The sequence below is a fragment of the Lemur catta genome, chromosome 10, assembly GCF_020740605.2.
Source record: "Lemur catta isolate mLemCat1 chromosome 10, mLemCat1.pri, whole genome shotgun sequence".
Classification (NCBI taxonomy): domain Eukaryota; kingdom Metazoa; phylum Chordata; class Mammalia; order Primates; family Lemuridae; genus Lemur; species Lemur catta.
The window spans coordinates 48,775,741-48,801,379 of NC_059137.1; the positions used below are offsets into that span (position 1 = coordinate 48,775,741).

At 37.5% G+C, this 25,639-nt stretch overlaps 1 protein-coding gene across 2 annotated transcripts in view; it reads right to left on the reverse strand.

Moving 5' to 3' along the window:
* Positions 1 to 24,645, reverse strand: part of DENND4C (DENN domain containing 4C) — a 93,250-nt gene extending 68,605 nt beyond the window's left edge. For both annotated transcript variants that reach the window (XM_045562558.1, XM_045562557.1), the window contains exons 1-3: positions 24,259 to 24,645; positions 8,090 to 8,411; positions 436 to 688 (exon numbers count right to left, since the gene is read on the reverse strand). In XM_045562558.1, coding sequence (XP_045418514.1) covers positions 436 to 688; positions 8,090 to 8,394 — 558 coding nt within the window. In that variant the 5' untranslated portion in view covers positions 8,395 to 8,411; positions 24,259 to 24,645. The remainder of the gene's footprint in view (positions 1 to 435; positions 689 to 8,089; positions 8,412 to 24,258) is intronic.
* Between the last annotated feature and the right edge of the window lie 994 nt (positions 24,646 to 25,639).

Consider the following 25,639-nt stretch of genomic DNA (forward strand, 5'->3'; position numbering starts at 1 on the left):
AATAAAATCAGCCAGGCATAGTGTCTCATGCCTATAGTCCCAGCTACTCAAGAAGCTGAGGCAGGAGCATTACTTGAGCCCAGAAGCTGGAGGCTGCAGTGCACCACTGCACTCTAGCCTGGGTGACAGAATGAGACCCTGTCTCTAAAAAAAAAAAAAAAAAGTAACAGACAATATTAGAATTTGCCAAAATAAATAAATAAATAAATAAAACTCCCTGACTTAAAGTATCCTTTCTCTGGATGAAATTATGGTAAACCATCAGATAGGATGTTAAAAATTATTATAAATCATGAAAATTTGAGAGGTAAAAATAATAAAAACAAGAATCACAAAAATATAAAATGAGAGTAAATTACAGTAAACAGGAATCCAAAAAGTAGCCCCCTCTTGCTTTCGTATGAAATTTTGAAAATGAAAAAGCTTTATTCTTACCATCCCACAATTTAAGTTTTTGTCAACTTTGCAAAAGGTATGAGGAGGTGTTTCTCCTTTACTGGTTACAATAACACAGATATCAGTTACAGCCAAGGAATTCTGGGGTCGAATTACAGGAGCCCTTCGATAAGTGATAAAGATTCTTTGTGAAGTAGTTGAACTATTGTTGACATTGGCACAACGACCATAGGGCGTGGCTTGGATCACTTCACATCCTGGAATGAGCCGTTCTTTCCCTTCATATAAAACTCTGCATGGCAGGGAGGGGAGAAATAGATATATACATACATACATTTCAGATTAATGCTAGTTTTCTTCTTAAAACAAACAAATAAAAAAAATCTGTTCTGAGTAGGCTCTAGCTGAATGAAAAAAAATAGGGTCTATTAATTGCTTCCCAAATCTTAATTACAATCCAAACTTAAAATTATTAACTTTGGGAACTATAAATCTCTGAACTATTTCAAAAACTGAAGTATACTTTAAGAGGTATATAGGATTGAACAACTTGATTTTTTTGTTGTTTATTACAAGAAACATGAAAAAAGAAAGGGACAATACCAAAAACATTCTCAGGACAATTCCTAGAAGTTTCATCAAATATTATGATGTTTTCACTAAAATTTCCTTCATAATTTCTGTAAGATTTTTACCTTTAACCAAAAAAACTATAAAACATTATTTAAAGAAACTAAAGTGCTAGGAGCCAAAACATCTCATGCTCATAGAGAAAAAGACAATATTTGGTAAGATGGCAATATTACCCGAATAGATCTACAAAGTCAATACAATTCCTATCTAACTTCCAGCTGCTTTCTTTTTTTTTTTTTTTTTTTAAGAAACTAACAACCTGATTTGTGAGTTCATATGAAAATGCATAGGACCCAGTAGAGCCAAAGCATTCTAGGAAAAGGAAAAGAAAAAGAAAGTTGGAGAACTCACACTTTCCTACTTCAAAACTTACTATAAATTTACAGTAATCAGTACAATGTTATGCTGGCATAAGGATAAACACAGAGATCAACAAAACAGAATGAAGAGTCCAAAATTAAGCCCTTACATTCACACTCAATTGATTCTGATGAGTGCCAAGGCAATTCAATTGGAAAGAATAGTCTTTTCAACAAATGGTGCTGGAAAAACTGTATATCCACAGGCAAAAGCATGAAGTTGGACCTCTTCCTTATACTACATACCACACTCAAAATAGATCAAACAATTAAATATAAGAACTAAAACTAAAATACTCTTGGGAAAAAAAAACAGGAATAAATCTTTTTGACCTTGAGTTAGACAAAGCCTTCTTAGATATGACACCAAAAGCACAAGCGACAAAAGAAAAAATAAACTGGACTTCATCAAAATTAAAAAGTTCCATGATACAACTGATACTATGAAGAAAGTGAAAAGACAACCCATATACTATGAGAAAATATTTGCAAATCATTATCTAATTAGGGAATTCTTTCCAGAATATGTAAAGCACTCTTGTAACACAACATAAAAAGATAATACAATTTAAAAATGGGCACACGGCTAGGTGAAGGATATAAGGGAACTCTCTATACAAACTGTGCAACTCTTATGTAAAACTAAAATTATTTAAAAATAAAACATTCTTGTTTTTTAAAATTAGGCACAAAGAATCTGAATAGACACTTGTTCAAAGAAGACATACAAATAGCCAAAAGCACATGAAAAGATTTTGAACATATTAGCCATCATGGAAGTGGACATCAAAACCACAATGAGATACTACTTCACATCCACTATGATGGCTATAATCAAAAAGACACATAATAGTGAAAGTTGGGGTGAGGATGTGGAGAAATTGGAATCCTCACAACATTACTTGTGGAAATCAACCACTTTAGAAATACAGTTTGACAATTCCTCAAAGAGTAAAACAGTTTCGGCCAGGCAGCGGCTCATGCCTCTAATCCTAGCCCTCTGGAAGGCTGAGGCAGGAGAATCGCTTAAACCCAGGAGTTCAAGACCAGCCTGAGCAAGAGCAAGACCCCGTCTCTACTAAAAACTGAAAAATTAGCTGGGCATGGTGGCATGCACCTGTAATCTCAGCTACTTGGGAGGCTGAGGCAGGAGAATCGCTTGAGCCCAGGAGTTTGAGGTTGCTGTGAACTAGGCTGACACCATGGCACTCTAGCCCAGGAGACAGAGTGAGACTCAATCTCAAAAAAAAAGTAAATAAAAAAATAAAACACACAGTCTCCATTTAACCCAGAAATTCTACTCCTAGTTACATACAGGCATACCTTGTTTCGGTGTACTTTGCTTTACCGTGCTTCCCAGACATTGCATTTTTTACAAATAGAAGGTTTGTGCCAACCCTACACCAAGCAAGTCTATTGGCACCATTTTACCAACAGCATGTGCTCACTTCATATCTCTATGCCACGTTTTGGTAATTCTAACAATATTTCAGATGTTTTTGTTATTATTGTATCTATCATGGTGACTTGTAATCAGTGATCTTTGTATTACTATTCTCATTGTTTTAGGGCATCATGAACTATACCCAAATAAACCAATTTAATCCATGAATGTGTATACTGACTGCTCCACTGACTGGCCATTCCTTCATCTTGGTCTCTCTCCCTCTCCCTCTCCTTGGGCCTCCCTATTCCCTGAGATTCAACAATATTGAAATTAGGCCAATCAACAACCCTACAATGGCCTCTAAATGTTCCAGTGAAAGGAAGAGTCTCAGATATTCCACTTGAAATCAAAAGCTAGAAATGATTAAGCTTAGTAAAGAAGGCATGTCAAAAGCCAAGACAGGCTGAAAGCTAGGTCTCCTGCACCAAACACTTAGCCAAGTTCTGAATGCAAAGGAAAAGTTATTGAAGAAAATGAAAAGTGCCATTGCAGTGAGAACACATGAATAATAAAAACGAGAAACAACCTTATTGCTGATATAGATAGAGTAGTCTGGATAGAAGATCAAACCAGCTACAACATTCCCTTAAGCCGAAGCCTAAAACAGAGCAAGGACCTAATTCTTTTCAATCCTATGAAGAATGAAACAGGTGAGGAAGCTGCAGAAGAAAAATTGGAAGGTAACAAGGTGGTTCATGAGGTTTAATGAAAGTAGACTTCCCTGTAACATAAAAATACAACGTGAAGTAGCAAGTGTTGATATAAGCTGCAGCAAATTATCCACAAGATCTAGCTAAGATAATTAATGAATGGGGCTACACTAAACAAAAGAATTTCAATGTACATGAAACAGCCTTCTGTTGGAAGAAGATGCCACCTAAGATTTCATAGTTAAGAAGTCAACTGCTGCCTTCAAAGCTTCAAAAGTACAGGCTAATTTTCTTGATAGGAGCTAAAGCAGCTGGTGACTTTAAATGGAAGCCACTGGGAGGCCAATGCAGGTAGATCGCTTGTCCTACCCACCCCTTGGGCACAAACCCCTAGCCAGCTTTCTCACACTGCCGGGATATCCCCTTTGAGACTTCACTCGTTTTGGAAGAGCAGTACTCTGATTATTTACTAGAGCCAAGGCTAATCTGGACTTAAGGTGCCACCTAGAGCCAAAAAGGAGGCAGTGACTTAGAGGTAAAGAACCTCTAAGCAAATATATCCAATAAAAAAAAACAAAACAAAACAAGAAAATCAGACAGAGAAGACTGGAATAAATAACTCATCCTTCAGTGAAAAGGCATAGATGTACATCCACAAGAAACAGCAGCAAACAGAGAACCATGATCTTCCCAAATCAGTAATTGATCCCAATGAGACAGTGATGTGGTGAGCTCTCTGACCAAGAGTCAAAATATAAGCTTTATGTAAACTCAGTGATCTCCAAGATAACACAGAAAAGCAATTCAGAAATTTATCAGAGAAATTTAACAAAGAGATTAAAATAATAAAAAGAAACAGAAATCTTGGAACTGAAAAATACATTTGCTGAACTGAAAAATTTATCAGAGGCTCTCAATAGCAGAATAGATCAAAGGAAAGAATCAATGAGATAAAAGATAGGATATTTGAAAATACAGTCAGAAGAGAAAAAAGAATGAAAAGCAACAAAGATCACCTATATTAAAAATTACCTCAAAAGACCTAATCTAAGAATTTTGGTGTTTAAGAGGTAGTTGAGCGAAAGCAAGGGGTAGAAAGCTTATTCAATGAAATAACAGAAACTTTCCAAAATTTAAGAAAGATATAAATATCTAGGTACAAGAAGGGCTTAGAATACCTAACAGATCTAACCCACATAAGACTACCCCAAGAGAATATAAAACTCTCAAAGGTCAAGAACAAAGAGAGGATCCTAAAAGCAGCAAGAAAAAGAAGCAAGAAAACATATAAAAGAGTTCCAATTCATCTGGCAACAGACTTCTCAACAGAAATCATATAGGCCAGGAGGGAGTGGAACATTTTCAAATTGCTAAAAGGTGGGGTGGAGTGAGAAGGAAAAACTGTCATCCAAGAATACTGTATCTAGCAAAGTTATCCTTCAAATATGAAGGAGAGATAAAGTCTTTCCCAAACAAACAAAAGCTGAGAGAATTTACTACCATCAGACATGTCTTACAAGGAATGCTAAAAGGAGTTCTTCAATCTGAAAAAAAAACAAAAAAGCACTAACATGCAAAAAAAAAAAAAATTAAAAGTATAAAACACACTGGTAAAATTAAATATACAGACAAACCCAGAAAACTCTAATACTGTAATTGTGGTGTGCAATCCACTCATAACCCTAGTATTTAGCCTAAAAGACAAATCTATCAAAAACAATTAACAGCTACAGCAACCAGTTAACAGATCGGTAAATAAAAGCATACAAATTGAGACAACTAAGCATATAAATTGAGACAACTAAAAGTCAAAATGTAGGGGAGAGAGAGAGTTAAAGTGTAGCATTTTTTGTTTTTTCTTTGTTTCTATTCTATTCTTTGGAATCTAAGATAAGGTGTCATCTCTTTAAATAATTGGTTATATCTAGAAGATATTTTCTATAAGCCTCATGGTAACCACAACACAGAAACCTATAAAAGATTCACTAAAAATAAAAAGAAACAAATTAAAACATACTATCAGAGAAAATCACTTAACCACAAAGGAGGATAACATTAAAAAGGAAGTAAGAAAGAGAGGAGTTACAAAACAACAGGAAAACAAGAGAAAAATAGCAATAGTAAATCCTTACTTATCAATAATAAAATTGAAAATAAATGGACTTAATTCTCCAATGAAAAGGCACAGAGTGGCTAAATGGATAAATAAATAAGAAACAACTACATGCTGCCTACAGGAAACCCACTTCACTTATAAAGACACACAAAGACTGAATGTGAAGGGATAGAAAAAGATATTCAATGCAACTGGAAAGCAAAAAAAGAACAGAAGTACCCATACTTACATCAGATAAAACAGACTACAAATCAAAGACTTTAAGAAGAGACAAAGTAAGTCACGGTATACTAATAAAGGGTTCAATTCAGGAAGAGGATATAACAATTATAAATATCTATGCACACAACACTGAAGCTCCAAAGTATATAAAACAAACATTAATAGATCTAAGGGAGAGAAAGATTGCAATGTAATAATAGTATGGGACTTGTACCATCCCACTCTCAATGGATAGATCATCCAGATAAAAATCAACAAAGAAACATTGGAGTTAAACTACACACTACATCTACTAGGCCTGACATTTATAGAACATTTCACCAAAATGTTACAGAATACACATTCTTTTTCATCAGCACACAGAATATTCTCCAGAACAGACCATATCTTAGGCCACAAAACAAGTCTGAACAAATTCAAAAATGTAGAAATCATAACAAGTATCTTTTCTGGCCACAATGTAATACAACTAGAAATCAATAAGAAGAGGAGCTCTGGAAAACACACGTGCACAAGTTAAACAATATGCTCTTGAATGGCCAATGGGCCAATGAAGAAATTAAGAAGGAAATTAAAAATTTTCCTGAAACAAATAAAAATGGAAATGCAACATACCAAAATCTACAGAATATAACAAAAGCAGTCTATAATATCAAAAAAGTAGAAAGACTTAAAGTAAAACCAAAAAAATAAAAAGCACAAACCAAACCCAAAATTAGCAGAAGGAAAGAAATAAAAATCAGAGCAGAAGTAAATGAAATTGGGACCAAAAAACACAGAAGATTAATGAAACAAAAAGTTGGTATTTTGAAAAGATAAACAAAATCAATAAATCTTTGGCTAAACTAATTAAGAATAGAAGAGAGAGCAGGGCGCCGTGGCTCACCCCTGTAATCCTAGCACTCTGGGAGGCCAAGGCAGGCGGATCACTTGAGCTCAGGAGTTTGAGACCAGCCTGAGCAAGAGCGAGACCCCATCTCAACTAAAAATAGAAAGAAATTATATGGACAACTAAAAATATATACAGAAAAAATTAGCCGGGCATGGTGGCGCATGCCTGTAGTCCCAGCTACTTGGGAGGCTGAGGCAGTAGGATCACTTAAGCCCAGGAGTTTGAGGTTGCTGTGAGCTAGGCTGACTCCATGGCACTCTAGCCCAGGCAACAGAGTGAGACTCTGTTTCAAAAAAAAAAAAAAACTACGAGATATCATTTCACCTCAGTTAAAATTATACGGAATCAACCTAAGCGCCAATCAATCAACAGATGAATGGATAAAGAAAAAAATGTAAAAATGTGGTATATACACAATGAAATATTATTCAGCCGCAAAAACAATGAAATCCTGTCATTTGCAGCAAAATGGATGGAACTAGAGGTCATTATGTCAAGTGAAATAAGCCAAGCACAGAAAGACAAATATTGCATGTTCTTATTCATTCATATGTGGGAGCTAGAAAAGTGGATCTCGTGAAGATAGAGAGTACCCAGTAGGTGGTTACCCAAGGCCAGGAAGGCTGGAGGGGCTGAGAGAATGAAGAGAAGTTGACTAATGGGTATGAACATGGTTTGATAGAAGAAACAAGACCTAGTTTTTAGTAGGGTGACTACAGTTCATAATAATCTATTTTGTTTTAAAATAGAAGAGTAGAATTCAAATGGTTTAAACATAAAGAAAAGACAAATATTTAAGATGATGAATATCCCAAGTACACTGATTTGATCTTTACAAATTATATGAATGTATTAAATTAACACATGTATCCTAAAACTATGCACATCTATTATGCATCTATAAAAACAAAACTACACTCCTGAGCTATAAACACCCTCCTCCCAGCATTAAAAACCATACAGCACAATTGTATTTAAAACAGGACTGCTCCTTTGTTAAATGAGTTCAGGGCTTCACAAAAAACTCATTACATTAATATAATCCAGCACCTTAAAATTATAGTATCTTTTATTATAGCTTCTTGTTCTTTCATGTTTAATAAGCTTATCTGTTAAGTACAACAGAAATGTAATAACATTTCAGGGTCTAAGTGCCTTGATTTCAATATTCTTTTGTAAGGAAATAATCTAACAATTCAAGTACAATGCAGAGAAATTCAGTAAGGGTGGACACTGAAATGTAATACATTACTATACTTGATCCTATAGTAACAAATAATAATAAAACTATCAAGGATTTCAAATTTCTACTCCCATGAACTTTAAATAAGTTCTATTCCCTTCAAGATAGCAAAAGAAAATAAGTTACCATACCCAATATCTGTAAGGGGTGGTTTATCTCTCCCTCTCTTATAACAGAGGTAAAGTTCTGGGCTTTTCAGACTTCCATAGTTCAAGTTTGCTTGGAGAGCTGATGGAGTGGCTTCAACACAGGTGTAACCTTCAGGTACTGTCTCCCCAGCTGATTTGATAATAACTGCAATATCTGTAATTGGAGCTTTAGGCCCAGTTGACTTAGTATCTAAACGATTTATTTCTTGATCCAAAAGAGTAGATGTATCAGTGAGACCTGCCACGACAAAGTAGTCTGTCACTCTCAGTCCTTTGTCTTCTATCATGGCTGCTATTTTATTTCCTAGAAGAGAGGGGAGAAAAAGATATCAATTAAATAAAATACTTCATCCCGACTCACTAAAATTATAATATCCTTGCGTTAACAATGACCAACCAGCACACTTCCCAGTTGGATTTACAATCAAATTGTCATTCTGAGAAGGACACTGCTTTTATCCTTTCAGCTTTTACCTAATACAAAGTACAAATTAACAGCATCAATTCATTTGCAACACAACTAGGAATCATTAAATATTTCATATATAATTATCAGGTAGAACATAAGAAACTACAACCAAAGAAGAAAAAACGTATATAAAATACACATTAAGTGACTTAGATGCTACATGGCAGAAACCTAGAGAATATAAACAGAGTGAATATGTCTATTACCTTTAAACTCAATACTTCTAAAAATAAAATTAATCTTCTATTCCAAATAGAGAACAGAAAAACAAAAAAGAAAAAAGGAAAAAAAATTAAGCATCTAAAGATTTAAATATTTGTTTTAAAAACAACTTTATTGAGTTATAATTTATTCACAATAAAACACATATTTAAAGTGTACAATTTGTTGAGTTTTCACAAATGTATACACTTGTGAAACCATTATTACCACAATCAAGATAGTGAACACATCCCTCAACTGTCAAAATTTTTGGCCGGGCGCAGTGGCTCACGCCTGTAATCCTAGCACTCTGGGAGGCCGAGGTGGGTGGATCATCTGAGCTCAGGAGTTCGAGACCAGCCTGAGCAAGAGTGAGACCCCGTCTCTAATAAAAAAATAGAAAGAAATTAGCTGGACAACTAAATATATACAGAAAAAATCAGCCGGGCATGGTAGCGCATGCCTGTAGTCCCAGCTACTCGGGAGGCCTGAGGCAGAAGGATCACCTGAGCCCAGGAGTTTGAGGTTGCTGTGAGCTAGGCTGATGCCACGGCACTCTAGCCCGGGCAACAGAGTGAGACGGTCTCAAAAAAAAAAAAAAAAAAAAAAAAACAGTCAAAATTTTCTTTTCTTTTTTTTTTTTCTTGAGATGGGGTCTCGCTGTCGCCCAGGCTAGAGTGCCATGGCATCAGTCTACTTCACAGCAACCTCAAACTCTTGGGCTCAAGCGATCCTCTTGCCTCAGCCTCCCAAATAGCTGGGACTACAAGCACATGCCACCACGCTCAGCTAATTTTTTCTATTTTTAGTTGCCCACCTAATTCTTTTTTTCTATTTTTTAGTAGAGACAGGGTCTTGCCTCGGCCTCCCAGAGTGCTATGATTATACGTGTGAGCCACCACACCTGGCAGAAATTTTCTTGTACCTCTTCCTTATCTCTCCTCCCCAGGCAACAAGTGATCTATTTTCTGTCACTATAATTTCTCTAATTTATACATCATACAGTATGTATTCTTTTGTCTGGCTTCTTTCACTCATAATTACTTTGAGATTCATCCATGCTGTTGCTTTTATTAGTAGTTTATTGCCTTTGATTACAGAGTAGTATTCCACTGTGTGAATATACCACAATACATTTATTCATTCATCTATATTAATAGACATTTGGGTCATTTCCAGTTTGAAGATATTACGAATAAAGCTGCCATGAACACCCATGTATAAGCCTTTATGGACAAAGGCTTTCACTTATCTTGGGTAAATTCCTATAATGGAATGATTGGACTATCTAGTAGGTATATATAGTTCTAAAAAACTGCCAAATAGTTTTCTAAAGTGAATGTATCATCTTACATTCCCTAGGGGAAAAAATTAATAAAAAAATAAAATAAAATAATAAGAAAAAAACATGTTACATTCGCACCAGTAGGTATATGAGAGGTCCAATTGTCCCACATCCTTTTCGACACTTTATTAGGTAAGTCTTTTCCGTTTAGACATTTTACTAGGTATATAGGGATATCAAACTGTGGTTTTAATTTGCATTTTTCTAATGATTAATGATGTTGAATATCCTGTTAGGTACTTATTTTCTATCTATATATCTTCTTTGGTGATGTTTCTGTTTGTGTCTTTTGTCTCATTTTTTAACTGAGTTGTTTGTTTTCTTGTTATTGAGTTTTGAGAGTTCTTTGTGTATTCTGGAAACAAGTCATATCAGGCATATGCTTTGCAAATATTTCTCCTAGTATGTGACTTGTCCTTTGATTCTCTTACAGTGTCTATTGAAAAGGAGAAGTTTTTTATTTTTGATATATTCCAGTTTATCAATCTGTTCTTTTATGGATCATGCTGGTGGTGTCGTATTTAAGAAATCATTGTCTAATCCAAGGTCACAAAGGTTTTCTCCCATGTTTTCTTCTAAATGTTTTATAATTTTATGTTTACATTTAGGTCTATGGTCCATTTTGAGTTAATTTTTATATATGGTGTGAGGTGTGAATCAAGATTCATTTTTTACATATGGATACCCAATTTTTCCAGCACATTTATTGAAAACACTATCCTTTCTGTACTGTATTGTCTTCATACATTTGCTCAAAAATCAATTGGCTACCTGGGTGTAGTGGCATGCCTGTAATCCCAGCTACTCAGGAGGATCACTTGAGCCCAGGAGTTCAAGACCATCCTGGGCCACATATCAAGATCCCATCTCAAAATATAAAATCAAATAAATTTTTAAAAATCAGCTGCATAATATGTGCCAATCCAATTTATTTCTGGATTCTCTGTTTCATTGATCTATTTGTCTTACGCCAGTACTATTACATGGCTTTGACTACTGTAGCTTTATGATAAATTCTGAAATCAGGCAGTGTAAGCTTTCAGCTATGTTCTTTCTCAAAACTTTTGACTGTATTAGGTCCTTTGCATTTCAATAAGCATTTGAGAATCCACTTGTCAATTTTTACCAAAAACAAAGGCTACAATGATTTTTAAATAGGATTGCTTTGACTCTATAGGTCAATTTAAGGAGGTTTGACATCTTAGCAATATTGAGTCTTCTAACCCATGAACAAGGTTTTCTCTCTGCATTTATTTACAGCTTTTAAAAATTTTCTCAGGAGTGTTTTATACTTTGCAGCATACAAGTCTTTCACATCTTTGGCCAGATTTATCACTAAGTACTTAATAATTTAAACACTATTGTAAATGACATAGTTTTCTTTTTAATTCAATTTCTAATTGTTCATTGCTACTATATAGAAATACAATTGATTTTTATATATTGATCTTACATAATGCAATCTTTCTAATGTCACTTATTAGTTCTAGAGCTGTTTTTGTAGGTTCCATTAGACTTTCTATATAGATAATAATGTGTTGATGAATAAAGAATTTTTTTCTTTCTTTCCAATAAAGATGCCTTTTAATTCTTTTTCTTGCCTTATTGGACTGGCTAGAACATCCACTACAATGTTCGAGAGAAATGGTGACCAAAACCAATAATAGGCACATCAAAAGATGTTCAACAGTAGTCTCGGCAACACTATTCACAGTAGTCAAAAGGTGACAACACCTAACTCACCTAGACCACAAAAAAAAAGAAAGAAAAGAAAAAAGAAAAGGTGACAACAACCCAAGTGTCCATCAACAGATGAATAGATAAATGTAATATTAACATACAATAGAATATTATTCAGCCTTGGGAAGGAATAAAATTATGATACATGCTACAACATGGATAAACCTTGAGGGCATTATGCTAAATGAAATAAGCCAGTCACAAAAAGACAAATACTGTATAATTCTACCCTAGGGTAGTCAAATTCATGAAGACAGGCTGGGCAAGGTGGTTCATGCTTGTAATCCTAGCACTCTGGGAGGCAAAGGAAGGAGGATCACTTGAGCTCAGAAGTTTGAGACCAGCCTGTGCAAGAGCGAGACCCCATCTCTATCAAAAACAGAAATAATTAGCTGGTCATGGTGGTGTGTGCCCATGGTGGTACGTGCCTATGGTCCTAGCTACTCTGGAGGCTGAGGCAGGAGGATCACTTGAGCCCAGGAGTTTGAGGTTGCAGTTAGTTAGGATAACGCCACTGTACGGTCTCCAAAAAAAAAAAAAAAAAAAATTCATGAAGACAGAAAGTAAACAGCAGTTGCCAGGGGCTGCAGAGAGGAAGAAATGGGAAGTTGTTTAATGCATACAGAGTTTATGTTGAGGACAATAGAAAAGTCTGGGGTATAAATAGTGGCAATGGTTACACAACACTGTCAATGCATTTAGTGCCAGTGAATTACACACTTACAAATGGTTAAAATAATAGGAATATTTTACCACAATTTTTTTTAATTTATTTTTTAATTTCAGAATATTACAGGGGTACAGTTTGGTTACATAAACTGTCTTTGCACTGCCTGAGTCAGAACTACAAGCGTGCCTATCCCCCAGACGATGTGCACTGAAGCCATTAGGTGTGAATTTACCCATCCCCTCTACCTCCCTCCCACCTGCCCGACATCCAATGAATGCTTCCATATGTGCACATTAAGTGTCGATCAATTAGTACCGATTTAGTGGTGAGTACATGTGGTGCTTGTTTTTCCATTCTTGTGATACTTCACTTTGAAGAATGGGCTCCAGCTCCATCCACAATTTTTTTTAAAGAATACATCAGTAAGTATCTCTCCATATTAAACATTTGGGTTTCTGCTGAGTTTTAAATTCCTGGAGTCAGCTTTCTAGATCAGAATACATAAATGCCTGTATAGCCATTCTTACATGTTGCCTGTATGACCATTCTTACATGCTTCCTGTATAACCTTCTTACATGTTACCTTCTTGCCTTTTGAAACAAATACACAGATTTACCATAACAAAATAATGTATCTGTGGTCCCAATAAGGGTTGTAATTGTAATTATGTTTAATTTGGTAGAGTAAAACTGGTGTAGGGAGGTAGTTTTAATACACATTTATTTGATCAGAAAAGACAAAGAGAGATATGGTGAGAGTTGGACAACTTTGTTTTGTTCTAGATCTTATGGGGAAAGCATTCAGCCCTTCACCAGTAAATTATGTTACCTGTAGGTTTGTCATAGATGCTGTTTATCAGGTTGAGGAAGTTCTTTTGTATTCTGAGACTTTTTTTTTTTAATGAGGAATGGATGTTGGATTTTATCAAACACTTTTTTGTGTATCTACTGAAATCATACAGTTTTTTGTTTTTTGTTTTGTTTTGTTTTTGTTTTTTGAGACAAGAGTCTCACTCTGTTGCCCAGGCTAGAGTGCCGTGGCGTCAGCCTTGCTCACAACAACCTCAAACTCCTAGGCTCAAGCAATCCTACTGCCTCAGCCTCCCGAGTAGCTGGGACTACAAGCATGTGCCACCATGCCCGGCTAATTTTTCCTATATATTTTTAGTTGTCCAGATCATTTCTTTCTATTTTTAGTAGAGACGGGGGTCTCACTCTTGCTCAGGCTGGTCTCAAACTCCTGAGCTCAAACAATCCGCCTGCCTCGGCCTCCCAGAGTGCTAGAATTACATGCATGAGCCACTGCGCCTGGCCCATACAGTTTTTCTTTTTCCATTTGGTAATACAGTGAATAACACTTATTTTCAAGTTATAAACCAACCCTGAATTCCTGACATAAACACCATCTGGGTCATGATATAGTATCCTTTTAATATATTCCTGAATTCTATTTGCTACAATTTTGTTTGAGATTTTATATATGTTACTGAGGAATACTGGTCTGTAGCAAGATAATGCTAGCGTCATAGAATGAGTTGGGAAGAATTTCCTCCACTTTAATTTTCTGGAAGAGTTTATATAGAACTGGTATTATTTCCTCCCTAAATGTTTGACAGAATTCACCTGTGAAATCATCTGAGCCTGGACTTTCCTTTGTGGGTAGATTTTTAACTATAAATTCAATTCCTGGCTGGGCATGGTGGCTCATGCTTGTAATCCCAGCACTTTGAGAGGCTGAGGTGGGAGGATCACTTAAGGTCAGGAGTTTGAAACCAGCCTGAGCAACAGAGAGAGACCACGACTCTAAAAAAAAATACAAAAATTAGCTGGGAGTTGTTCAAGACCACTACACCCTTCCTGACTTTCTCTCCACTTGTCCTATCAACTAGTAAGAAAATGGCATTGAAATCTCTGACTATAGGGCCGGGTGCAATGGCTCATGCCTGTAATCCCAGCACTTTGGGAGGCCAACAAGGGAGTATCACTTGAGGCCAGGAGTTCAAAACCAGCCTGGGCAATGATGAGACCCTGTCTCTACAGAAAAGTTTTTTAAAAATTAGCCAGATGGGTGGCACACTCCTGTATTCCAGCTACTCAGAAGGCTGAGACAAGAAGATTGCTCAGGAATTCGAGGTTACTGTGAGCTATGATCATGCCATTGCACTCAAGCCTGAGCAACAGAGCCTCTTAAAAAAAAAAAAAAAAAAAAACTCTGACTGTGATTGTGGATTTGTCTTTTTCTCCTTTCAATCTATCACTTTTGCTTTATATATTTTGAAGCTCTGTTATTAAGGGCATAAACATTAAGGATTGTAACGTGCTTTCAATCAACCAACCCCTTTATCATTATGAAATGATGGTAAAAAATTATCCTTCTTTATCTCTGATAAAAATAAGTCTATATTAAACAAAAGCTTTTTTAAAATTTTCAAATTGATTTTATTAATACTTTCCTCTCATACAAAATGTATGTATGTCTTTAGATTTACCTAAATATATGAAAATGTTGATTGTAAACATTAGTGATGAACAGGTAATAGCACTTGATGGTTTTTCTAATTTTAAAACATTTAAAAAAAATTCAGAATAAACAGTACAGCCAAAAAAAAAAAAAAAAAAACCATTTAACTGACAGAAATTGAATATATTCAAGGTATACAATGTGATGATTTGGTATATATACACATTATGTACTGATTACGACAGTCAAACTAATTAACACATCCATTACCACCCATAATTACCATTTGTGGGGCAAGGAGTAAGAATACTTTAAATCTGTTCTCTTATCAAATTTCAAGTAAACAATACAGTATTATTAATTAACTATAGTCACCATGCTGTACAGTACCATTCCCAGAATTTAAATTCATCTTTTTCTCTTTTTAAAAATCAACTTTAGCCGAAATAGCTCAGTTGGGAGAACATTAGACTGAAGATCTAAAAATCAACTTTATTGATGTATTATTTATTACATACAGTAAAATTCACCAATTTTAATTATAGTAGGTTATTATTAAGTATGAAATGTCCGATTTCCATAAGTAATAAGTTTGACTGCTAATATCTGTGACATTTCACTTTGACACTTCTTGTTTTATTTTTATGGTAAAGGTATATCCCCATTCTTTCAAACACACATTTTGATTTGTGATTATCTTTCAAATTTTTTTGGAATAATTTTGTACAACCACAGATAAATCAAAAATTCGTATTATTTTCAAATATGAGCTCCATCATAAAACAATACAACACAGACAGCTCAAAATAGCAACTAAGTGTTTGGAAAGGATATGGCTAATGAACACACAGTACGTTGACGGTTTAAAAAGTTCCATTCTGGTAATTTTAATCTTAAAAGTGAGCCACATGGATGACCTGAGACCAAGGTGGGTAATGATAAATTAAAAACTGTACTGGAAGTTAATTCATCTCAACCGAAGCATAAACTAACAACAAAGTTTGACAATACTATTCTAACAATATTAGACTAGGTAAAACAGGGGAAAAAGCTGGATAGATAGCTACTACATAAATTAAACAAATGTCAAAAGAAAAATTGTCTGGAAGCTTGCCTTTCTTTGCTGTCAGAACATAAAGGCAAACCATTTCTACACCTTATTGTTATGTGTGATAAAAAACAGATTCTTTTTGAGAATCACAAGCATTTGGCACAATGACTGGATAAAGTGCTGAAACACAGTCCAAAACCAAATATTCATCAGAAAAAGTTAATGGTGTCTATGTGGTGGTCCAGCACTGGTATTATCCACTACAGCTTCATAAAACCTAGTTAGTCGATTACAGCAGATGCCTACTACAACCAATTAGATGAAATGATGAGGATGCTTGCAATTAAACAGCCAAGCCTAATCAATAGAGATAGGCCAATTCTCTTGCAAGACAATGCCTGACCACATGTTGCACAAACAACACTGTTCAAAGTACAGAGACTGGACTTAGAAACTAAACTGTCAACCACCGTGTTCACCAGACCTTACACTAACTGACTACCACTTCTTCCAAACTTTGGACTACTTACAAGAAAAAATACTCAATTCTCAACAAGCTGTGAAAAATTCCTGTCTCTATTTCATTGCCACTTGCTCTCCAGGCTTCTTCACTGCTGGCATAAACAAGCTACCATTAAGATGACAAAACTGTGTCAATAGTTTAGATACATACTTTGATTATGTGACTGTACTGCTTCTTGTTTGAGATATAATAAACTATTGATTCAAAATTGGACACTTCATATTTAATGACCTAATACAGTTTTGAGTTTTGACAAACAGTTGTTTAAGCACCCACTACAATCACGATATAGAACATCCCCATTGCTGTCCTTTCCATCATCAAATTTCCTCATGTTCCCTTGCAGTCGTGGCTCTGGCAACCACTCATCTTTTCTTCTATCACTATAGTTTTGCCTCTTCTAGAATTCCATTTAAGTGGAATCATACAGTATACATTCTTTTGTGTCTAGCATCTCATACTTGGTATAATGCTTTTGAGATTCATCCATGTTATTATGTATAACTGTAGTTAGTTCTTTCTTATTGCTGAAGAACATTCAATTGCATGCTATTATCACCATTTGTTTATCCATTCACCCAGTGGTCCCCAACATTTTTGGCACCAGCAACCAGTTTCATGGAAGACAATTTTTCCATGGGCGGGGTGGGGAGGCAGAGCTCACGTGGTGATGCAAGCGATGTTGAGCAGCTATAAATACAGATGAAGCTTTGCTCCGCTAGCCCTCCACTCACCTCCTGCTGTGTGGCCCCGTTCCTAACAGGCCACACACGGACCAGTACCAGTCTGCAGCCCGGTGGCTGGGGACTGCAGCATTCACCAGTTGATAGACATTTGGCTTTCTTCCAGTTTTTGGCCAGTATGAATACAACTTTTATGAACATTTGAGTTAACTCTTTGTTCAGACATGTGTTTTCATTTCTTTTTCTTTTTTTTTTGTTTTTAATTTCAAAATATTAATTAACGGGGTACAAGTGTTTTTGTTACATAGATGGCTTGTATAATGCTTAAGTCAAGGCTTTTGGTGTGCCCATCATCATAACAGTGTTCATTGTACCTAACAGATAAGTTTTTATCCCACGCCCACCCTCTCACCCTCTGCCCTGAATTCATCTTATAAATGAAAGTTTGTACTCTTTAACCAACCCTCATTTCCCCTAACTCCCCCTCGCCCCAGGCTCTGGCAACCACCCTTGTACACTTTACTTGTATGAGTTCAACTTTTTAGATTCCATATATAAGATTATGAGTATTATCTTTCTATCTCTGGCTTATTTCACTTAGCATAATGTCCTCCAGGTTCATACATGTTGTCACAAATGACAGGATTTCCTTCTTTTTATGGCTGAGTAATAGTCCACTCTGTGTGTGTGTGCGTGTGTGTGTGTGTGTGTGTGTGTGTGTGTGTGTGTGTTTTCTTTATCCATTCATCTCTTGCTGGACATTAAGGCTGTTTCCGTATCTTGGCTACTGTGAATAATGCTGCAATAAACATGTGGGTGCAGATATCTCTTCAAGATACTGATTTCATTTCCTTTGGATATGTACCTGGAAATGGGATTGCTGAATTGTAGAGTAGTTCTATTTTTAACTTTCTGAGGAACCTCCATACTGTTTTGCATAACGAGTACACCAACTTACATACCCACCAACAATGTACAATTCTTGTACCCTTTTCCCTTTTCTCTACACCCTTATCAATACTTTGTATTAAAAAGCTTCTGAAGAAAAATTAAAATAAAATTACTTATAAAAATCAATTTAGATACGTAGTTTAATAATTAAAATTCATTTTCCAACTACAGCTAAGATAATCCTTCAGAATCAATTGTATGTCACCTTACAATTTACAACAGTATGCATTCTAATAAATAAATTCCATTACTATCAACAAAACGTTATTAACTTCAATCTTTAAGACTAAATGTAGTTTACACAATTCCTCTCATTGTAACAAAAAAATTTTTTTAAAGCTTCAAAAATATCTGTGTGTTCCCTGCTGTCTCAAACTGTGCTAAATGAACAATGTACTTCGTTAAACCACAAAGAAAATACAGTTTTATCAGAGTTATTTGCTACATTTAAGCAATTTAAAATAGGGGCTTGGTGGTTCCCTTTAGAAAACATGATCAAGATCAGTTAGACTGGCTGGGTCATGGAACTACAAACCTGAAATCATTTCAGATAAAATCAGTTCCTCTTTCAGTACACAAAGCAATGTAATTCTCTACTGTGGTACCCACCATTGAAAATTTTGTAAAGGAGGGTTGTAAAGAAGGGTTGCAAACACATATGCCTAAAGAAGGTCAGGAAGGATATTAAGAGTCGTGGGAACTAGAGAGAATGCAGACAGTCACTACTAGTAGGATCCATCCAATCAGCTGCCAAACAAACTAGAAAAAAAATCACAACTTCCTTTCTGTCTTTTTAAGAGAAGCCAGAAATCAAGATTTTCATGTAAATAACCAAGTTTTAAAATATTGGCAACTAATTAATAATTCTTAAATATAATACTAAGAAGTCCAAACAAAACACATAAGCAGGGTATATTCACTCTAGCAGTTAAAAGTCTGGAGAACAGCTTCTAAACTCCAGAAAAAAATATGCTGGGCTGGTTAAATGTCTATCTTCACCACTAAAAGATATGTGAGCAAATGAACCTAACTATACATTAAACTGATAATATAACGACACAGAAGGGAATGAAAAAAGAACTAATCCAAATAACTTTTGAACACAGTACTCTAACATAAAGAATTGAAAAAAAGAAAATCTTGACCTTTACTTAGAAGGCTTGCTTTTTATAGTGGTATGGATACAGTAATTCTGAAATTATTAAGTATGTACTCTATGACTGAACAACTGTTGGAAACCAGAGTTCTTACTGTAAGAAAAGGGATACAAATAAGAGACGAGAGTAGGTAAGAAAGCATCTATAGACAAGAATGGAATCAGCAGTATCAATATGAACCCATGATTTTAAGACACATACATACTAAAACGCAATATGGTACCCTGAGTTGGATCCTAGAACAGAAAAAGCACGTTAATATAAAAACTTGTGAAATTAAAATAAAGTCTGGACTTCAGTTAACAGCAATGTACCAATGTGGATTTCTCAGTTTTGACAAATATACCACAGTAATATAAAATGTTAACCATACAGGAATACAGAAACTCTCTCAACTATCTTTTTAACTTTTCTGTAAATCTAAAATTATTCAGGAATGAAAATTTTGTGTGTGAACATTATTGATAATAGCCAAAAAATGGAAACATCCCATATGTCTATCAACTGATGAATGGATAAATGTGGTATATCCATAAAATGAAACATCATTCAACAATAAAAAGGAATTAAGTACTGATATATGCTACAACATGGATGAATCTTGAAAACATTATACTAAGTGGAAGAAGTCAATCACAAAGACCACATATAGTATGGTTCCGCTTACATGAAATGTCCGGAATAGGCAAATCCACTCCTAGGCAAGTGGTCAAAATATTGATTATGGTGTGGCTGAGCATTCTGTGACAACAGTGAAAACCCATGAAGTATATGATTTACATTATGAGTGAATTGTGCGGTACGTGAATTATTTCTCAACAAAGCTTGTTAAAAATGTATTGTGTATATGCGCGCGCGCGCGCGCGCGCGCGCGCGCGCGCGCGCGTGTGTGTGTGTGTGTGTGTGTGTGTGTGTCTCCTAGTTCTGTCTGCTAAAAAACACCACAGAGGCAATGTCACTCACCCAAACAGCAACAAATATATCTAGCATCTAAGTCTTTGTTTCTCAATTCCACAGGCACCAGAGCTACTTAGAAAAACAGCAATTCCAGGGCCGGGCAAGGAAAATACATCTAGAAATCTGACATAAGAAAATAAAAAGTATTGCTCAAAGACTAATGGGGTCCTAACAAAACAACACAGGAACTAGCTTGAACAGTCTGCCACTGGTCAAACTATGGACAATTTCTACGTCAAATTGAATGACAATAATGGATTATAGTAAACTGATTTTTTAAAGCCTTGAGTCTACACCAATATGATAAAATTAAACAAATGAATGAAGGACAGAGAAGGAAGGGAAAGCTCTTCACAATAGAATGCCAACTAATAAATGCAGAGGAATGTGGCCAGGCACAGTGGTTCACACCTGTAATCCTAGCAATCTGTGAGGCCGAGGTAGGAAGATTGCTTGAGCTCAGGAGTTGGAGACCAGCCTAACAAGAGCAAGACCCCATCTCAATCAAAAATAGAAAAAATTAGCCGGGTGGCACATGTCTATAGTTCCAGCAACTTGGGGGGCTGAGGCAGGAGGATGGTTTGAGCCCAGGACTTCAAGGTTGCATGCAGTGAGCTATGATGATGCCACTGCACTCTACCCAGGGCAACAGCAAGACTCTGTCTCAAAAAAAAAAAAAAAAAGTAGAGGAATGATAGAAAATAATCATTTTACAGTCATCGTAGTATTCAGATTCAAGCAAGAATTATCAAAGGATATTAAAACCACTGGATGGAAGTTTGCTGTAGAACAGGATATTTATACAATCTCCAATTATTTCTCTGGAGATACTAATAATTGCAAAGGGATAAGATGTATTACTACAGAAATCTGGTAGCCAGTACTTTAACCAAGTAATCAAAGTAAACATCACTAATAAGTCAAATTGATATTACAAGCCTTCTGATAGGATACACTAAGAACACAATAGTTAACGTAGCACTGTCAGAAACGCACAGCTTTAATATAATCATAAGGATTTAAGGAGACAAACCAAAATTGATGGCAAAAAAATTTTGGACTACTAAAAAGCCATGAAATGACAGTAATATGCAGCACCAGGGAAAACATGTTAAGTTTAAAAAGACAATTATATGAACATTAACCACAAAATTACACACAAGTATAGATACGATCAGTATTTAATACTAATTACTATATTATACAAGTATAATAGGATCAGAATACAGGAAAATGTAAATGTTAGGTATGTGGGAATAATTAAAAATTTTGCTTTTAATCATGTTGTATTTTTGTAATAAAAAAATTTCAAATACCACATTAAGCTCTATCATACCCATATACTTATACATGTAGAAAATGTTTTCAAGTTTATAAACTAATTTCTTCCCACAAAAATACTGTTTTAAATTTCAAGTAATAAAATTACCTCATTTTGAAATTCCTACAATCTGATGCTAAAGACCTGTTTCATACCAGCAGTACTATGTGAAATTCTTTCTCCAAGTTTTAACTCTTATAAAGGAATTTCCCATTCCAGCGAGGCATTCCATTACAAGTCTATCTGACAAACTGACAAATCTGAAAGAGGAGGTACAATTTGTGATACCAGCCTAAAGAAGATAACATCTTAACTGATGTATTAGGAAAAGCTTATTTGCCCTTATTATCTAAGCTTCAGCAAGCATATTACATTCAAAATTCAAATTATGACAGAAATCCCATTTTGCAAATCAGAAAGACCAAATGAAACAACCTGCCAACTGACTCAGCAGCTTTCTTTTTTACTTTTACAACCTGTACTTAAGATGCAAACATAAGACTGAAACCTTACTTCCGAATTGAGCAGCAAAGCCAATGCAAAATCAGTATTTGTCTTGGCAGGAAATTCTAATGAAAATATGAGACGTTTTGGTCCTAACTGGCAGATACATAAAGAGCAAACGTGTCTTATTGAGTTATTATTTATTATGCAAAATCTCTAGTGTATAGCTACAAATTAGCTTTTATTGCAGATATCCTCAACATGTTTCTTTACAGAGAGGACCTCAATCAAATAACCTTTCAAGTCTGGCACCATGAATTGTTACAGCCTACACATCCTTGTAATGTAAAATATTTGCATTTTAAGAACAGTCTCCACACAATTCTACTGCCAATTTCTTCAACTAAAAGCTCAAGTTTATACTACAAAATACTGTATTTACTCTCAAAAACAGAATGCACTCATTTACAAATTATACAGGAGTAAATTACTTCAATATACAACTTCAATATTTCTAACACCATAGCTTTTCCATTACCCAACTCAAAAAGTCTAAAGCAGTACTGTACACTATACAAGTTGGCCAAAGTCAACTAACATATGATCAAGTTCACTAAAATAGATAATACAAAAGATTAGACCCCAAACTCATCAACTACTTTGCAAAATGGTTGCAAAGATACCAATGAAGGGAAAGTGTGGACTGAGTGGCAGAAAACCCTTTGCCCTTACCAGAAAAATGAGTCAAAGTAAGCCTATATAAAGGCAGATTATGTTCATGAATACAAATTTAAGTTCATTGCTGAGTTCCCAGTCTTACACCAAAACAAAGCAATTTACCAACTCTTTTAACAGTAATACAAAGAACAGGGCAGAAAATATAAGGGTTTTTTTCATGATTATAGTGATCAAGAATAGGTATCATTTAATGCTCAGAGATAAGGTTTTCCTTGTGCAACTAATTTTGCTCTTATCGCGTGAACACAGAAAAATCATACAACACTCTGCATTTCAGATAGCTTAATACACATGATCACCTCAAATCAAATATTTATTGAAAACTTAGCACTAACATCCTCCCCTTTCCTATTATACCCAGACTGGGAGGGAAGACCTACTCAAGGGTAAATTGGGTTCTGGGAAGAATGAGTCTCAACAGGGGTTTGCACACAATTAAGTAGGCCCAAGAGGTCAACTTCTGGGGCTACAAAGCTTGACAATCTCTCGGAGGCAGGAGTACAGAGACAGCTAAGGGTTCATTCACTACTGCAGATGACACTTTCCCTTACACTTGCTCAAATAACTGCGGTAACTGTCCTGAATTTTCCCGTGTGAAACAAACACATAATGGGAGGAGGAGGGGGTACTATTTAAAAAAACTGGGTCATTCCTTATTTGTTCTGATTAAGCACGGTCTTCGGTCTTCGGGAGGGAAAAGGCCTATGAAGAAAACAAAAAGGAGGAAAAAAGACATGACAGCATCCTCAAAGCAAAAGAAGTTGCAGCTCTTTGCAAGAGTCAGCACTAGGGTCTCATTAGTTGGTTTTATGTCTCTTTAGTCACTCTGGAGTTGAAAACAACCAGCCTTCCTAAAAGTCATCCCCGACAAAGAAGCCCGTAGGATTGGCCACCGTAAGGCAAAGGAGGAAATGTCCTCAATTCACCTGCGACACCTGCCCAGGTCCTCTCTTCTCCCCGCGCAGTCCTCCGAGGCCCTTGGTCCCCCGACCTCTCCCGAGACGCTTCCCCACTCCCGACCCCAGCTCTCCGCCCTCTCAGCCCCTGCCCCCCCCAGGGAACCCCCGATCCCGCGCCCTCCCCACCCTACTCCTACCCAGGCGGTCCCCAGGGCCCAGACCCCTCGCGCTAGCACGAAAGTGGTTCTCGGGCCCAGGAGGCGGCGCGTGGAGGCCCTTCCAGGAGCAGCTTCTGCCCCAGCACATACCGCAGGCTCCGGGGTCTCCCCGCCCCCGGAAACCGCGGAGAAACTAGGCCGGGAATGCCAGTCCCCGCCACTCTCCGCCTCCTGCACGACCCCCACAGGCCGGCCACCGGGAACTCTGCCCTCCCTGTTGCTTGCTACCTGCCCGGCACCCTCCCCGCCCCGGAGCGCGGGCCCCAGCAAAGGGACCGCGCAGGGCTTCTCCGCGAAGTGCCCCGCGCCGCGCGCAGCCTCACCTGCCGCCGGCTCCTCCGTCAGCGCCACCCCGACACGGCTCCCTCCTGGGGCATGCAAGCGCCAGTCCGCGGCCTGGGCGCCCTGGCGGGGCAGGGAAGGGGACTTGCTCCGGCAGCAGCCGCCGCTACCGCCCGATCTGCGCCTGCGCCGCCTTTCGGGCCGGGTCCTGAGGGGCGCCGCCTGCAGCCGGGGTAACGGCCCGGAGCGCTAGCCCGCGCCGGCGCCTCGGCTCTCGGGGCTGCGGCGCGGTGCGGCGCGGGCGGCAGGTATCCTAGGAGCTGCCCGCCGCGCCGCCGTCCCGACAGCTGACCGCCATGTTTCTGTTCCCTTTTTTCCTCCCCCTCCTTCCGCCCCTTTCCACAGAACAGCACTTTCCTTCCCTCCTCCCTCTCCCTTTCCTACTGCGGGGGCGGATGGAAAAGGGCGTGGGGGAGGGGTGGGGAAGGGGGCGGGGCGTCCCCAAGCTCCGCCCCGGGGACGGCCGCCGCCGCGCGGCCTCGGCTCCGTTCCCCCCACCGCCGCGCGACCCCGTCGGGGCTCAGCCCCCGGCCTGCGATCCCTGCTTGGTCGTTCGCGTGGCGGGTGGAGCAGAAACAGAGCTGGGAAGAAGCGCTCAGGGCGCTGCTTTGCACCCCGTCCTGCGGGGCTCTGGCTCTTCGTGTGGGGTTATTGCCTTGGCCTCAGGCAGGTGGCGGCTGCCCCTCTGGGGTCTTGAGAGACTGAGAAAGTGAGGCCGAGTGCTGAAGGTCACTGAGGAGTGTGTCGGGAGGAACGTTACCTTTCCTTCCCAGAGTGGGAGTTAGAATTCCCACGCACGACTTGGCGGCTGTGAGGCCCCGGAGAGACCCGCGGGCGGGCGCTCCCCGAAGCCCTTGGCTACAGCGCCTTCTGTGAGTCATTGGCCGCGCTCGCTTTCGCTGCTTCTGCAGAGATTTCGGATGGGATTCCAAATGTGGAAATCGCTCATTTAGATAATCAGTACCCTCTCCTTCTAAGGGTAGCCTCCTTATCGACACAGATGCCTGCAGGGTCGTTTTGCTGTAATGCAAATTTTGCAAGATGTTTTTGGACGTTTTTAAGTTATCACAGTAAGTGAGAAAGAATAAAAACTAGTTGTTCAGGAAGAAGCAAATGGTTTGAAATAAATTAAGAGAACTTTACCTCCTTGGAAAAAAAACTTGGCGAATGACTTTCACAGATTCCGTGGCAGGTCAGAATTAGAACTGGTAAGATTTGTGCATATCCGGTGAGTATTCGCATACATAATGATCATTTTCCTGAGAATTACTCTCTGCTTATTAAATCTGTAATTTTGCTAAAAAGTGTGAGATTGAACGTGGGTCATAAATGCACGGTTGTCAATTTGACCTGACAATCTGG